This window comes from Liolophura sinensis, chromosome 1, assembly GCF_032854445.1.
Source record: "Liolophura sinensis isolate JHLJ2023 chromosome 1, CUHK_Ljap_v2, whole genome shotgun sequence".
Taxonomy (NCBI): domain Eukaryota; kingdom Metazoa; phylum Mollusca; class Polyplacophora; order Chitonida; family Chitonidae; genus Liolophura; species Liolophura sinensis.
The window spans coordinates 8,211,273-8,229,110 of record NC_088295.1 but is presented as its reverse complement, the minus strand read 5'-3'; the positions used below and the strand labels follow the sequence as shown (position 1 = coordinate 8,229,110).

At 41.8% G+C, this 17,838-nt stretch overlaps 1 protein-coding gene across 1 annotated transcript; it reads right to left on the bottom strand.

Annotated features, from left to right (window-relative positions):
* Window positions 1-1,507: 1,507 nt before the first annotated feature.
* Window positions 1,508-17,821, bottom strand: LOC135461597 (uncharacterized). The gene is made up of 17 exons (XM_064738763.1): window positions 17,645-17,821; window positions 16,845-16,883; window positions 15,000-15,218; window positions 14,610-14,765; window positions 13,885-14,073; window positions 12,258-12,373; window positions 11,832-11,949; window positions 11,312-11,478; window positions 10,807-10,897; window positions 10,259-10,472; window positions 9,581-9,768; window positions 5,531-5,692; window positions 4,722-4,867; window positions 4,115-4,254; window positions 3,519-3,616; window positions 2,873-3,035; window positions 1,508-2,170 (listed from the first exon to the last, which is right to left on the bottom strand). Exons 1-17 carry the CDS (start codon window positions 17,774-17,776, stop codon window positions 2,100-2,102), a joined length of 2,409 nt encoding a protein of 802 aa, XP_064594833.1. The 5' UTR covers window positions 17,777-17,821; the 3' UTR covers window positions 1,508-2,099.
* Between the last annotated feature and the right edge of the window lie 17 nt (window positions 17,822-17,838).

Genomic DNA, 17,838 nt, shown 5'->3' with positions numbered 1-17,838 from the left:
CCAGTGTATGCCTAGCGTGTCGTGGGTTTCCTTGAGCCGCTTTTCCCCCACCTTAATGCTGGCTGCCGCCGTATAAAGTGAAATATTCTTGAATACAGTGTGCGACACCAAGCAAATAATCAAATTGACCATAAATTTCGCCCACAAAAGTGCATTTTAGAGGCAAAAAAATGTCACAAAATAATATTTTTGGTGTTAAAGCTTTTTTATCAGTAGGATATCATCCCTTGTTCCAAGGAAACCTCCAAAAACCTTTCTAAAATCAATAGAACTCTCAGAATCGGGAAATAGGAGCAAGTTATTCGTAGATTGTCATTTAGGGCAAATACATAAATGTATTTCCAACCTCGATCTGGGACAGGTAAGGATTTTTTTGTCGGCTGATTCTCAGGCCTGCTGCCATGGACAGGAAATTTACAAATACCCCCACTCTCAGCAATGATTAGGTAGCGATTGACGACCCTTGTGTGACCGTTTTGGCAGTAACTTTCGTTGAAGATCACTTGTCTTCCACCAAAATGGTGGGCAAATCTGTGCGTGGGATATGAGAAAGTTTGTTAAAAACTTGTCAGAGGTTTACATTAGGCAGCCATTCCCCCAATAAAACTAACTTCCGTCATGTGAAAAATTATTCAGTGTGTCAAATATACACAAAATAAATTTAGACCTAGCTTGGTGGCAACAAGTTGTCGGAACGGGTGGTGAGGCCGTTTGGTGATTTGAGTAGAAGGTTTTAGATCAGTTGCCTTAAGACAGAATGGTTTATGACCATTAAAGCTCGCTCTCCTGGAGAAAATATATGCGGCAAATGTTGGAAAATTTGTGGGCCACTTTAGAGGTATATAGATGTTGACAGTATAAAGCACTTCACGAGTGATATCATCCCCTTGCCAACGACATTACCTTGCCCGTGTGTATCCGGCTCTCCGTTCGTTGAAGGCCAACTTTTATTACAGTCTCTTGTCCGAATCATTGTCAAATTTCTTGTGCGCAACACAACGTTGAAGGAGAGGAGCATTGTAAAAGCAATCGATTAGTCCTGTATCAAATAGGTTAGCAGCGGTGTCGGGGTGGAATTGAAATTAAAGGGGGGTGGGGGGGGGGGGGGCAACTATCAAAGCACATTAGGCGAGGGTCATATTGGGGCAGCGAGAGATCGGGGTTTGAGGGGTTGAGAGCCGTAAAAGTGACATTCTGAAAACGAAACTGTTTTAACGGTTTACCCCGGCGTGTTAGGTGAGGCAGAGATACCCGCATTCTAGTCACAGAGCTGAAGACTAGCAGGGCCTCGTGGAAAATCACATATTACTGAGCTGTATACCAATCGCGAACGGCAGGAGAACACGTCGACCCCACGCAGAGATACATGCTTAAGCATTCCACGATTTTGACAGGAACTGTTCGTTTTACGTAATATAACACAGAAAAAACAAAATCGGGAACCACCACAGTAGGCCCCTAATCTGTATCAATTTGACAAATTTATAAATGACAAAGCGTTTAGCTGCGGATATTGTGTTTATTTTTCGTTTTATATAACGTTCTTGCCCTGCCGACCACAACATAACAGTAATGAATGTGATAGCATAGCAAAGGTGAAAAAGTATATTGATCCATGTGAAAATAATCCAAACCAAGACTTCCTTCACGTATGCAGTGATTGCTTGGCAATGAAGTCAGAATGACGTCCAGACAATAAAGAACATTTTGAGGCATTTTCTGAAAACTCCACCTGAATTGTTCCACAGTTTCAAATATACAAAGCTAGTATTGTCGAAAGACAATAGTGTCGGTACAAATTGATTCATACAAACTATCACAGTGCGCTTACTTCAACAAAATTCTATGTACATAAAAATTAAAAACTGCCAATTGTCATACTGAACACGCTCCGAAAATATCTTCCGTCGTCTTAGAACAAATTGTAAACATATTGATTAATCTTAAAAAACCCTTGGTGATGTTCGTAATGTTCGTGAATTCTCGTTTGGAGTTCGGGTGGTCCAAACGTAGGCCATTCAGACTAACTTCTCAAGAGGGCCATTTTTTGACAACCCCTCCTAGAGAGCCTCGCGCACTGTCACCGATGAAGTAGCTCCTCAGATCTGAAGGAAGAACGCGAGGAGGCCCGTGAGGAGTACCCACAGAGACGCGCAGATAAACGCTCCTCCTGAAACACAGATATGACAAAATCAAGAGACTACGTATAAATCAGGCCAAATGACCTAAGTCTGACAATGTAACAGACAAGTAAGTTGCTGGGTGCCGATATAATATACAGATGTTATACTGACAATGCACTGCAATTATAACAACAATACTGCAGCTAACATTCCTTCGAAACTTGCCAAAGATGTGTGTTCTGTTGTAAGGAAATGTTTTAATGTTTCTTCCAGAAAGAATCCTTGAAAATTAATATACTTAGAGGCCAAGGTTACACTTTGTGATAATGTTAACCTAAAATGTGACAAACTGGCATTGTGAACGATTTACGTCTAATGCATATTTTTCAGTTGGGCTGTGCATGCCTGGTTTTCCACCACTGAAATATTCTTGAGGCTTACGGAGTACGGCGTAAAACACCCATCAAATAAATAAATAAATAAATAAATAAACCTATGTTTAAATTTGATGCATTATAACGATGTATATTTCTACACTAACACAGTATTTACGACTGTGCTGATACTCACGACCTCTGATAGTCACAGTCATTGTTTTCATAAGTGAACAATTATAACGAGTATGGCGTTAAATAACAGTCAAATAAACATGGACGATGAATAAAATGTCCGTGACATTCTCGTTTCAGTCTGAATGTAGTTGATGAAGCAAACAGTGTGGCTAACCCATTTTCACAGATGTGTCTTACCTGCGTCAGGGTCGGGATCCTGGATAGTGGCCTGAGTCCGGATCTGTTCAGCCTTCACAGTAACGATGGCCCGCTTCGTGTCTGACAGAGATTTGATCTGGTCGTCGGTGATGTGGACGGCTTGTAGCGAGTGGAATTGTCTAAGCTGATCCTCGGTGAATTTCTGACAAAGGGAGAAATATAAAGACAAGGTGTTATTTTAAATAGCACAATTGTCAAGTGTTCAGTGACTGACGTACATGAAGAGTGATCGACGTGATCCAAAAGATAACTAATCCAGCACATGTTTAGTTTGCGGCCTGAACAATCAGCAAGTGCCCGAGGATGTTGCGTGAAAAATTATTTAGACCTCAGAGTTAATGTTTTCCGACAAATGCGACAGAGTGGTGTTACTATCTATTTAAAATAAGAAGACATTACACATTACATTAAAAATATGTTAATGTGTTAATTTTAACCGAAATTATAATATAATACTGTGTAACATTCAACACAATATCCTTTAGTCTAATACAATCCTTATGTTGAATTAATCGAATAGGTGTGCTATATGTAACCAGACATTCTGCTAAATTAACAGATTGTTTTTTGTGAGTATGATATCACTAAAATAGTTAATTCAGTTCTGGAAGGTTATTTGACTCACTGAGAAACACATTGCGGGGATGTTGGGGATCGTGTAATAGGGAATAGCCTGTATCTGGGCCGTGGTCAGCAGCTGTATCTCAGCTTTGGACAATCCACCTGCGAAAACGAGTCATAAGAGTGTAACAACGTAATGACCCCTCGTAGTCATATCACTGGGCAAAACTCCAAACATAAACACATACAAACTAATCATGCAAAGAAATAAGGGTTCAACTCGATGGTACAAAGGGTTATCAAGATAAAGTCCGATACCAAGCTCTACGGCACGAAAAATAAGTAAGGTGAGACTAACTGAAACCATCATTACAAATTATTCGTTAAAAGTATAATATCTTAAATCAAACGTGTACATTACCAGCACAAAAACAAGATTCGTAAACCAACGCCATAACAATGACCTTCACCGAGTCTCAAGGGCGTTTGCCAGACACATGTACTTGCAGACACCGGAAAGTCCTTTCACCCGGCTACACCAGTTTGTACTATTCGCCTGTGACAGATGGCAATCATACTTACGAATAAAAAAGTTACAGTACATGTATGTATTGGCCAGTGATATGTATGTATCCAGTCCTGATTATGTACAATACTAACCAATGACAGAGCCGACGGTGGCCACATCTGCCCTGCTCCACTCCGTCACCTGCCCCAGGGACTGCACCGCCTTCTGTGCCCACCCTCTGAGCTGGAGGACGCTGCAGGTGTCCAGTCGGCCGATAGCCTGCGCAGCATCCCTAAACAGCCAATGTTGAATAAAGTAAACTAATAAATGAGGAGGCATAATGAAACGAAAACTATACAGTGTATGTTAACTCTCTTATTTCAGGAATAATAATTTTTGAATCATTTCATATGCATAAGCTCAACTTTTAACGCAAGCCAGTCATTCTTTCCACAGAATTTATCTCACATCGGAAAACTGTACACATACATTAATACTGGTATACCCTTAGAAAGTTTTGGTTTTAAACTGTAGGCTAGCTGAACTAGGCCTGAATATTGCATACTTCCCGCCCTCTGAACTGGATCGGAACCCTTGTGTAATCGGTTCACATGTAGATTTTCCATTAAATCCCTACAATGATGTATCTTTAGTAATATACAGCAAATGGAGCTCTGGTCTCGTAACGTACAAAGAGAAAATTAGCGTCATTCTAGTTTAGGAAATGTTCCTCGCCCACTTGCTGCACACCATACTCACATGTAGACCTCTGTATGTATCTGGTCTATGGCATCAGTACCCGCCCCGCACGCAATGTGTCCAATGCTTCGAAGATCCACGGAGGTAATGGTGGATACGTTGTTCTGCTTGCTTGTCCTCAGCCAATTGTCGAAAACAGTCGTCAGCTACATGGAAAGAAGAACAAACTGACAAAGTACTGTATCGGTACTGCTTAATCCGTGACTGTATAACACACTGATGATGCTAATCGCCTTTGTCCTCATTGACATGTTCTATTGGTGTGTGTTCCTCATAGCGTTGGTGTTTCCATGCTGGTTTTCCCATTCATGCAGAACATTTCAACATTTCTGACTGCATGGTTGAGCTCCCTTCAGGCGTTCCACATGGATTGTGTTTCTGTTCCACAATTCATAATATGTTCTCAAACTGGGTGTGCCCCACACGACGTTCAGTTTTCTCGGTGGGAACCTTCTTTACATTCAAAAAACCTAACCGTTTGGTGTTAGTGTTTTACTCCCGAATACGCCGTTACTACAAATCAAATACTTTTCTGTTCTTAGTCTCTCTATTTAGAATTGACACTGAATCCCTGTCGTTTAGCCCTGTCTCTGATATCAAAGTGGATAATGAAGAGCGCTAACCTTTGCTGGTTGTTCGTTCAGACATGTCTCTGATATCAAAGGGGATAATAAAGAGTGTTAACCTTTCTTGGTTGTTCATTTAACCCTGTCTCTGATATCAAAGTGGATACTGAAGAGTGCTGACCTTTACTGGTCGTTCGTTTAGACATGTCTCTGATATCAAACTGGATACCGAGGAGCGCTAACCTTTTCTGGTTGTGTATTCCATTCGTAGTGCTGGCCGACAGAATGAGCCGTCTCCAGGTTAGTGATGGGTATCATCTCTAGCTGAGACCTTGCCATGGCCAAGACGATGACCCCGGCTCTTTCCACCTGTTCAGCAGTCCATGTCTTTGGCTCACCCCAGTGCTGAAAACAATTTTTGAGTGGCTTCTGAGATGTATGTTACACTTGTCTTGATAAGTTAAGGATAAAGATTAAAGAGTTGACTTTTTTTATGGCGTGATCAAAAAACAAACATATACAATTGAATATCAATGTATTCACGCACTCCATTATAACTAGATTAACACATGAGTCCATGTTTTACTGTTAAGCAAAGTTCACACGACGACGTTATCTAGTGGAACCATCTGGATTTTAAACGTGTAGTCAGACATGGGCAACACTAAACAAACACCGTCAGTTAGCCTGAAGTCTGACCAGGTAGAGTTTGTCGGTGTAGTTGTACACTCACAGGATAGGCCAATATTTCTGATACCCTATACACATGTAGAGACACAGGGTTTAATATATCGTCGTTGATGGTTGTCTCCAGTATAGCTTGTCTGTGGTCAGGAATGTAGCCTCATACAAACAGTATAGTTTGTGTGATATCGTCAGTTACCTTGCTGGCTGCCTCCTGTAAAGCTTGTCTGTGGTCATCAGACAGTATAGTATGTCAGTTACCTTGAAGGTTGTCTCCAGTAGAGCCTGTATGTAGTCATCAGACAGTATAGTGTGTCAGTTACCTTTATGGCTGCCTTCGGTAGAGCCTGTATGTAGTCATCAGGCAGTAGAGTGTGTCAGTTACCTTTATGGCTGCCTTCGGTAGAGCCTGTATGTAGTCATCAGACAGTATAGTGTGTCAGTTACCTTGATGGTTGTCTCCAATAGAGCCTGTATGTAGTCATCAGGCAGTAGAGTGTGTCAGTTACCTTTATGGCTGCCTTCGGTAGAGCCTGTATTTAGTTATCAGACAGTATAGTGTATCAGTTACCTTGATGGTTGTCTCCAGTAGAGCCTGTATGTAGCCATCAGACAGTAGAGTGTGTCAGTTACCTTGATGGTTGTCTCCAGTAGAGCCTGTTTGCAGTCATCAGACAGTATAGTGTGTCAGTTACCTTTATGGCTGCCTTCGGTAGAGCCTGTATGTAGTCATCAGACAGTATAGTGTGTCAGTTACCTTGATGGTTGTCTCCAATAGAGCCTGTATGTAGTCATCAGGCAGTAGAGTGTGTCAGTTACCTCGATGCTTGTCTCCAGTAGAGCCTGTTTGCAGTCATCAGACAGTATAGTGTGTCAGTTACCTTGATGGCTGCCTTCGGTAGAGCCTGTATGTAGTCATCAGACAGTAGAGTGTGTCAGTTACCTTGATGGTTGTCTCCAGTAGAGCCTGTTTGTACTCATCAGACAGTATAGTGTGTCAGTTACCTTGATGGTTGTCTCCAGTAGAGCCTGTTTGTAGTCATCAGACAGTAGAGTGTGTCAGTTACCTTGATGGTTGTCTCCAGTAGAGCCTGTATGTAGTCATCAGACAGTAGAGTGTTTCAGTTACCTCGATGCTTGTCTCCAGTAGGGCCTGTATGTAGTCATCAGACAGTAGAGTGTGTCAGTTACCTTTATGGCTGCCTTCGGTAGAGCCTGTATGTAGTCGTCAGACAGTAGAGTGTGTCAGTTACCTTGATGGTTGTCTCCAGTAGAGCCTGTTTGTACTCATCAGACAGTATAGTGTGTCAGTTACCTTGATGGTTGTCTCCAGTAGAGCCTGTTTGTAGTCATCAGACAGTAGAGTGTGTCAGTTACCTTGATGGTTGTCTCCAGTAGAGCCTGTATGTAGTCATCAGACAGTAGAGTGTGTCACTTTCCTTGATGGTTGTCTCCAGTATGGCCTGTATGTAGTCATCAGACAGTATAGTGTGTCAGTTACCTTCATGGCTGCCTTCGGTAGAGCCTGTTTGTAGTCATGAAACAGTATAGTGTGTCAGTTACCGCGATGCTTGTCTCCAGTAGAGCCTGTATGTAGTCATCAGACAGTAGAGTGTGTCAGTTACCTTGATGGTTGTCTCCAGTAGAGCCTGTATGTAGTCATCAGACAGTATAGTGTGTCAGTTACCTTCATGGCTGCCTTCGGTAGAGCCTGTTTGTAGTCATGAAACAGTATAGTGTCTCAGTTACCGCGATGCTTGTCTCCAGTAGAGCCTGTATGTAGTCATCAGACAGTAGAGTGTGTCAGTTACCTTGATGGTTGTCTCCAGTAGAGCCTGTATGTAGTCATCAGACAGTATAGTGTGTCAGTTACCTTCATGGCTGCCTTCGGTAGAGCCTGTTTGTAGTCATGAAACAGTATAGTGTGTCAGTTACCGCGATGCTTGTCTCCAGTAGAGCCTGTATGTAGTCATCAGACAGTAGAGTGTGTCAGTTACCTTGATGGTTGTCTCCAGTAGAGCCTGTATGTAGTCATCAGACAGTAGAGTGTGTCAGTTACCTTGATGGTTGTCTCCAGTATGGCCTGTATGTAGTCACCAGACAGTAGAGTGTGTCAGTTACCTTCATGGCTGCCTTCGGTAGAGCCTGTTTGTAGTCATGAAACAGTATAGTGTGTCAGTTACCGCGATGCTTGTCTCCAGTAGAGCCTGTATGTAGTCATCAGACAGTAGAGTGTGTCAGTTACCTTGATGGTTGTCTCCAGTAGAGCCTGTATGTAGTCATCAGACAGTATAGTGTGTCAGTTACCTTCATGGCTGCCTTCGGTAGAGCCTGTTTGTAGTCATGAAACAGTATAGTGTGTCAGTTACCGCGATGCTTGTCTCCAGTAGAGCCTGTATGTAGTCATCAGACAGTAGAGTGTGTCAGTTACCTTGATGGTTGTCTCCAGTAGAGCCTGTATGTAGTCATCAGACAGTAGAGTGTGTCAGTTACCGCGATGCTTGTCTCCAGTATGGCCTGTATGTAGTCATCAGACAGTATAGTGTGTCAGTTACCTTCATGGCTGCCTTCGGTAGAGCCTGTTTGTAGTCATGAAACAGTATAGTGTGTCAGTTACCGCGATGCTTGTCTCCAGTAGAGCCTGTATGTAGTCATCAGACAGTAGAGTGTGTCAGTTACCTTGATGGTTGTCTCCAGTAGAGCCTGTATGTAGTCATCAGACAGTAGAGTGTGTCAGTTACCTTGATGGTTGTCTCCAGTATGGCCTGTATGTAGTCATCAGACAGTAGAGTGTGTCAGTTACCTTCATGGCTGCCTTCGGTAGAGCCTGTTTGTAGTCATGAAACAGTATAGTGTGTCAGTTACCGCGATGCTTGTCTCCAGTAGAGCCTGTATGTAGTCATCAGACAGTAGAGTGTGTCAGTTACCTTGATGGTTGTCTCCAGTAGAGCCTGTATGTAGTCATCAGACAGTATAGTGTGTCAGTTACCTTCATGGCTGCCTTCGGTAGAGCCTGTTTGTAGTCATGAAACAGTATAGTGTGTCAGTTACCGCGATGCTTGTCTCCAGTAGAGCCTGTATGTAGTCGTCAGACAGTAGAGTGTGTCAGTTACCTCGATGCTTGTCTCCAGTAGGGCCTGTATGTAGTCATCAGACAGTATAGTGTGTCAGTTACCTTCATGGCTGCCTTCGGTAGAGCCTGTTTGTAGTCATGAAACAGTATAGTGTGTCAGTTACCGCGATGCTTGTCTCCAGTAGAGCCTGTATGTAGTCATCAGACAGTAGAGTGTGTCAGTTACCTTGATGGTTGTCTCCAGTAGAGCCTGTATGTAGTCATCAGACAGTAGAGTGTGTCAGTTACCTTTATGGCTGCCTTCGGTAGAGCCTGTATGTAGTCATCAGACAGTATAGTGTGTCAGTTACCTTGATGGCTGCCTTTGGTAGAGGCTGTATGTAGTCATCAGACAGTATAGTGTGTCAGTTACCATTATGACTGCCTTTGGTAGAGCCTGTATGTAGTCATCAGACAGTAGAGTGTGTCAGTTACCTTGATGGTTGTCTCCAATAGAGCCTGTATGTAGTCATCAGACGGTAGAGTGTGTCAGTTACCTCTATGGCTGTCTCCAGTAGCGCCTGTCTGTGTTCAGCAGTGTAGTCGGATAGAGATCCCAGTGTGGAGGCACAGTCATCGAAGTGGGATTTACAGAGAGCCTTTAGCTGATCCGGATCAATGAGGACTGCCTCCGTACCGGCCAGCTTAATATCATCACAGGTCAAGGTAGACAAACAGGTTTCATCTTCAAAGAAAACAAGAGGGGACGTCATTATGAATTGTCTGTTATTATAAATTCTGGGAAAATGGTTCCCATTTCTTTCATTATTTCTTTATTCATTTATTTATTTGATTGGTGTTTTACGCCATACTCACGAACATTTCACTTATACGACGGCGGCCAGCATTATGGTGGGGGGGGGGGGGGGAGGAACCGAACAGAGCCTGGGGGAAACCCACGACCATTCGCAAGTTGCTCTCAGGCCTCCTCACGTCCGGTTCCAATTTTAAATATGGTAATTAAAAACATGACCACATATATACTTGAGTGACATCATACCATCACCAGAGTGACCATACCTTCATCAGAGTGATAAACATACCTTAATCTACATGAAGACACTCTTTCATCTGCATGGCACTATACCTTCACCTGAGTGATAACACCCTCACTAGAGTGGCACCATACTTTCACCTGAGTGGCACCATAGTCGTACTTGTACTCATTATCTTACCTGTCGCTCTTGGGGCCCGCACCGATCTTCTTTTGCGATTGACAGCCTCCGATTTGCTGATAGTGCGGAAGATGTGAGCCAGGGATTCCTTACATCCCTTGTGGTTCTGTCTGCATTCCGCTTTGGCCTGTCCATTCCTCACACATTCCCACATTCTCTTCCGACCCGCCTCACACTCCCGGCTGATAGGTTCTACCAGGTCAACCACCACCTCCTGAATTACACCATAAGACACATCTGACATCAGCTAGGCAGTAGTTTGCACACATTACCATAATATCCGCCGACACCTCATGAGTCACATCGAAAGGCACACCTGCTATAAGCGAAGTGATAGTTTGCACACTTTACCATCATGTCAACCCACACTTCCTGAATCACATCCCAAGACACACCTGCTATCAGCTAGGCGGAAGTTTGCACACATTATCATCATGTCCACTGCCACCCCCTGAATCATACCCAAATACACCTGACATCAGGTAGGCGGTAGTTTGCACATTCACGGCTATCAGCGAGGAGGTAGTTTGCACAGTTTAACATCTTACCTGGTCCACTGTAGACAGATCGCCAAACTCGCTGACCAGTCTCCCGCACAGTGCCATCTCCGTGGCCCCGATCTTCCCGCCTCCATCTCGCCTGTCATACAATAAGAACATGGTCAGTGAACGAGACACGACAAGGAGCACAGAAGGCAATATTGTACAGCACACTTGTAACGCAATACATGTACAACAGAGAACGCATTATCTGCACAGCACATAACGCAGTTTATGTGGACCTACAGTATAGGTCACGGTATGTAGCCTACAGCAGAGAAGGAAATACCGATATACTAGCATGTAGGCCTACTGACAGTTGATTTTTCTCGTGTAAATTATTCCCATGAATGGAACGCCAACAATTTCACATCTATCTGTCTTTCTTGATGTTTTTTGTCTGTGTGTAACAGAAACATTACAGCATGAACCGAATCTTACACATCAACATGTAAAAAAAAAATTAAAAATCAATTAAGATAAAACATTATCAAGTCGTTGGCATTATACGAACGATTTAGTGGAGCAGGCAGTTGAATACAGCGCCTCCCTGGCATCAGGGGCGATAACTTCACTGCTGAGCTCTTCGAAACTCTCCATCACTTGTTCATCTTCGTCCTTCAAGTCTGAGGCTTTCATTGCCCGTAATAATCCACCCATTTTCTTGTAAGAGATCTTGGTCTAAATCATACCAAAATTTTCCATCTATGACATCTATGCTTATTTCATAATACAAGAGGATATAGTCGATCGGTTCAGCATTCATGCTTTTGTTCCTGAAATAAAAAGCTGAGATATTTTACTGTTAGTGTAAGTTACGAGCAAAACAGTGCGTTTGATACAGTGGTAGATTCGATGGAGACTGAATTAAGTGTTTTGGTTTGCAATAGTTTGAAAGAAAAGACCATGACGCTTTATCCATTCCGCCAGCCTTACCTTTATGGCTGTTTTTTCTGTCGCTTGAATTGATTCCCACCTTTTTACAGAGAGCATCCTACAAACCCACGTAAATATTTCAGTGAATGTGACCCTACCTTCAGACACAGCGTCTTCAACCTCTCCACTGTTTTCGACTGCATTTTGATAAGTTCGCCTTTCCCGATATATTCACACACTTTCTCGCGATCGCCGTTTTCGATGTTATTCAAAATACTGCCAAAAAATAAGGAAAAAAACTTAAATATGGTACTATCTCTCTCAGAGAACTGATAAGAACAGTGGTCCCATCAAAGCTAGCTCTACCTTTACCGGAGTCATAAATCACTCACTCTCCTAGACTCTTAGCGACTCTTCCAAGCACATTATTTTATATCTCACCAATCACAGTGTCCTCAGGAACACACCAAAACATCCACCCAGACTCCAGCCCACTCTCCCCCAGCCCCTACTCACATACCAACACATTCATATGTATTCATCAAGTACTCAGACACGTATGTGATTGACCATAATGTGCTTACCTGTCGTCCAAGTGTTTCAGTAGACATTTTGACTTTTCCAATGTGCCTTCGTCTTTCAAAGCAGCATAAGAATCTCTGATCAGCCTGGGCTTTATTTTATTGTATAGGGCTTTCTCCTGAAATTAAAAAAAAATACGTTTTTTTTTTTAGCCTTTTCTTAAAATTTGATACGGGCCAGCATCCTTTCGATTCGAACTTATCACCCTACTGCTGACTGTTGACCTATATGGTACTCTAAACGAGACAGATGCATGGTATTTATGACAGCGGATACATCACATATCACACAACAAATAAGTGTTAGGCCGCTATGATAGACCTATTGTTGATATTTGAAACATAAACCGAATAGATGTACTCTGACATGATATGGTAAAGCTGATCGGGCATTGTTTAATATTGAATGATACATTGTAAAGCTATTATGACAAAAGTTCCGGAAAAAAATTCATAACTAATCTGAAACTCTTGGTATACAACGTGAATGTGACATTTCCTAATTAATATGAAACTGCTTATGTACAACACGAATGTGATAATTCCTAACTAATATGAAACTGCTTATGTACAACACGAATGTGATATTTCCTAACTAATATGAAACTGCTTATGTACAACACGAATGTGATATTTCCTAACTAATATGAAACTGCTTATGTACAACACGAATGTGATATTTCCTAGCTAATATGAAACTGCTGACATACAACACGAATTGCGTGAATGTAATTTTACCTATAGTCTATTTCTTTTAGCCAGTCGCCTATATTCAGCTCTCTGTAAAATCAGTCAGACTCGCAACCAAAATTGCCTTTAACCAGTGACACGTAACAACACAAGCTCACTTGGGTATTTTGGAAGTCTATATTATTGCAAGGAAAATAAAGTCAGAAGTAAAGTCATGCTGGTTAATGGGCGGAGTTCAACGTGTTTTGACTGAGGGCGACTGCAATTACCTCAACTGCTGTCGACTTAACTGTAAACTCTGCTTACTGGCACTGCCCTATTTGAAATGGTTTAAACGTTTTAGTATGATATAACCTTAATAAATGAAGTTTATTTTATCTCTTGTAGTATATGATCTCACGGAGGTATGGATTTAGGGATAGATGTTAGGAAATTATAGTAATGTAGTCTATTCGCAGGGACAGTAGTATAGGATTTGTTATTGTGTGGAGATTGTTTAAATCGCCTGTTGGTGCATCTGTTGTATAACAAATTACTCTCCACGCCCACTGTCCAGCATGCAATTTGATTTGAATAACTATGACGTCACCCGAGGCAATGAGTTCTTGGTGTCGAAACTAAATTTATGGGGTTTAACTTTACGAATTAGAAAAAATGTTCTGTCTGCATTTTCCTCGTAATAATATGTACATTCAAAATGTCAGTGCGTAGAGCTTGGGCTGTTACGTGTCACTGGCTAGAGGCAATTTTGGTACCAAATATGACTGATGTTACAGGCAGCTGCATATAGACGGCTCTCTAAAAAAATAGACTATAATACGCAACTGCTGACATACAATACGAATATGATATTTCCTAACTAATATGAAACGGGTGGTGTTCATCACGAATGGGATATTTCCTACCGACACATGGACCAGACATCTGGGGAAACATATACCTGTTCTTGAGTCAAGTCAGCCTCTTGCTGGCAAAACGTTTGGGCCGTTGACCAGATGTCGTCGTCCTCAGCGTCCATGGCCTCAATGTCTTCCTTCGTCATCACACTAGCCAGGGCTCCATACAAGGCGGAATTCCTTCCGCTCATAGTACCGAAGGAACTTTTGCACTTCTCTAGCAAGAGTAGTCGCTGCAAACCATTGTCATCGACAGTGTAATCTAGACTTCACAGACTGCTTCATATAGAAGACAGCTTTGACAGAACAGGCAATTACTTATAGTTTATGTTATTTATTATATACCACATTAAAATGTCAATATCTGCATCATTATCAAGTCATTAACGTCAATATAATAGGAACGCATACACTGTTGAAAGTGTTGTTGAAAGTGTCACGAAGATATTCAATGAAAACAGATGAGTAATCAGGAAAATGTACGTAGCGTGGATGATGACAGCGCTGGGATTAAAATGATGTGGTTTGTTTCATTTTTTTATTTCTTTTTATTTCATTTTCCATCTTGTTTTGCTCCTCTTTTTTTCTTTTTTTTTTAAGTGGATGAATGAATGCTTGGGGTTTAACGTGGTACTTAGCCATTCATGTCAAGACGAGGAGACACTAGGTACGTGTACATATATTGTGTCCTCTTGTGGCAGGGAAACTCACAGCTGCCAAAATTTTTACGGTGTTTGTACTTTCATAAAGAATCTTAACCTGAGCTTACCTGTGCAGGTACAGTGTAGCCGTAGGACATGTCATCATTGCAAACAGATGCTGCGGGAATGTCTTTAAGTTTCCGGACAGGTACAAGTTCCACCATCATGGAGTTAAGAAAAGGTTTTATTTGCTTCTTCGTCATTCTCTTGACTTTCTTCATCACCTGTAGTCAGTGTCACAAACAATACTGGTGTATGGGCGAAAGCTTTATAATTTTTAATACCTATTAAAGGTACCAATTTGGAAACAAATCGAACTTGTCAACTTTTATGCATCTTGTACGCTCTTCACTTTACTAATTTTAAACGAAAAAGTGTCATATTAACTTAAGAAAATTAAGGGAATTTAGCTTAACTTTAATGACCAGTTGAAAAGGTGAAAACATGACAGTTATTACCCTGGACGTGAATGTCGAGGCTGCTGGAGAGAGAAGAATTTTTCTCAGGGACCTAGGCTCCTCGTCTTCCTCTGGTATCGCAGCTTCTCCCAAATCCTCCGATATTTCGTCCACAGTCGTCGCATCCGCCTCCTCCACGCACTTAGCAGGCAGAAACATCCTCATACGTTTGGGTGTAGCACCAGCAAGTTTCTTCAGCATGGTGCCTTTACAGCTCCACTGTTTTACATACAAAGGAGTACAATCGGTTCATATGGGTGACTATAAGACAACAGTGTCTTCACTTAACGTAGTGTTAGTACTCAGTCGCTGTGGCTCTTGCCATCCCTCATTCGCATTACGGTCGTTCCACAGTTGCCATATGGCCATCCCTCAGTCACAATACGGTCGTTCCACAGTTGCCATATGGCCATCCCTCAGTCGCCGTGGCTCTTGTCATCCCTCATTCACAATACAGTCGTTCCAGAGTTGCCATATAGCCATCCCTCAGTCACCACACATTCATCTTTTAGTCAGCATATATTCATCCCTCAGCCAACATAATATTCATCTCATATTCATCCGACACTCGGCATATATTCACCCATCTGTAACCACATGGTTATAACTCAGTCGCCACATGGTTGCCCCTCAGTCGGCATATATTCACCCTTCATTCGTCATTTAGTCACCCCTCAATCGCCGTACATTCGTCCGGCCGACGGCCATATATCCATCCCCCAGTCACCATTTGGCGATACTTAAATCACCACATCCCTCGATCGCCATACAGTCATCCCTCAGTCGCCATATAGTCGTACTTCATTCGCAATGTAGGCCTAGTTATCTCTTAATCGCCAAATATTCATCCCTCAGTCGCCATGGAGTCATCCTTCATTCTCCATATAGTCATCCCTCAATCGCCATATATCCATCCCTCAATCGCCATATATCCATCCCTCAATCGCCATATATCCATCCCTCAGTCGCTATATAGCCATCCATCATTCGCAATATAGGCCCAGTCATCTCTTAATCGCCAAATATTCATCCCTCAGTCGCCATGGAGTCATCCTTCATTCTCCATATAGTCATCCCTCAATCGCCATATATCCATCCCTCAATCGCCATATATCCATCCCTCGATCGCCATAGAGTCATCCCTCAGTCGCCATATAGTCGTACTTCATTCGCAATATAGGCCCAGTCATCTCTTAATCGCCAAATATTCATCCCTCAGTCGCCATGGAGTCATCCTTCATTCGCCATATAGTCATCCCTCAATCGCCATATATCCATCCCTCAGTCGCCATATACCCATCCCTAAGTTGCCTTACAGTTGGTCACCAGTCCCTGTGAGGTCTTAGTCACCTTTTTGTAGCCCTCAGCCCTGGTACCGTCGTGTCTCAGTCTCCGTGTAATCGGTCCTCTATCTCCGTATTATGGACTCAATAATCGGTATTCAGTAAAGGAGCCATCTACAGATTGTGATTAATACGTTACAACTGGTTTTATATATACGTCAGTATGCATTAAACAATAAAAAAAATACGAGAAATGTGTCAAAAAGTAATCCATAAAGGTAGAGAATGTCCAAGTGACGCCAATGATTTCCAGTGAAACAAATATGGTACAACATATAACATCTTGCACATCAAAAATGGCATTCTGCTTAAAATATCTTTAAACTAATACCTGAAGTTCATATAATTTACTCATAGTTTACAGTGGTCTGTCTTTTGAAGCTCAATTTGTTTTATTTATTTCCTTTTATCCCGCGGATCGGCCTATGAAAAACCACGATGACTAGCCACTATTACCTTTTGATGTACGTCATTCGATGTTAAGAAGTAACGCATTTCTTACCCCATTGTCCTGTTTCATCTTTTTAATGATATCTTTCGCCTGGAACAAAAACAAATGATCAACGTAAGCGGCCACCATGTGACGAATAGGTGAAAAATTGTATAGTTTCGTATTAAGCGATGGAAAAATGTAAAAATTGTCTCTTTATCCAGGTACTCTATAGTCTATATTTTAGCGGATTTCACAAAAGAGTTTATAAAACTTTTATATAACGAAGTTCAAGTTAAAATACAATTACATCCACGAAAAAATTTACAACATTTGAGCATCATAAACAGGCTTTCAGCTCAAATTTTGACTTAAAACATGCTTCGTGGAATCGATCCCTACTAAAATTGTCTGGCTACAGTTGAAATGATAAGTCTTAAATGTAGCCATGGGAACAGGGTTGTGTAGAAAAACTTATACATTTATTTTCACAACATAATTTACAGCAAGCGTCCGTCTATACTTCAGCATACCTGATATATCAAATGCTTTACGCTGTAATGGCTGGCATAAAGTTTTGTTCCTGTTATGTATATTACATACTGAAAGCTATATTGGTCGTACTGCTTAGCGCAACAATCTTTGTATTCATCCAAAATTTTATTCCAGCACACTAATTGAAAAACATTTGTTTCCTGCATTTTTTGTTTTCAGTTCAGAAGTCTGACTTATTATAAAATACAATTCTGAACTTCAAAAGATGATATTTGGAAAATAATAGCAAAGTCAAACTGAGATGTGCAGAGTTGAATTTCATCTTGGAAAAGAGCGTATCCGTTCACGTTTTCTTTTTAGAATTACGAAACACTTACGTAATCGAGAGACAACCTCTTCAGTTTCTTGAAGCCAACTTTTTTTAAGGTGTCTACTGTTACTTTGCCAACTTGTCTAAGGATCTGTGCCCTATCTTCCCTGGAAGCCTCGCCCACTAGGTCGGTGCCCATCAGTTCTTCTGCTTTACTCTGCTTCTCCCAGAGCGGAGATTTTGAAAGTTGTCAACCACTGA

Excerpts from the sequence above, each read along its gene's own strand:
- LOC135461597 (XM_064738763.1), bottom strand. The coding sequence starts at position 17,776 with ATGGGCACCGACCTAGTGGGCGAGGCTTCCAGGGAAGATAGGGCACAG. Across the intron at positions 14,766-14,999 it reads CCTCGACATTCACGTCCAGG|GTGATGAAGAAAGTCAAGAG; the intron begins GTAATAACTGTC and ends CACTGACTACAG. Across the intron at positions 9,769-10,258 it reads GCGGGCCCCAAGAGCGACAG|ATGAAACCTGTTTGTCTACC; the intron begins GTAAGATAATGA and ends TTTTCTTTGAAG.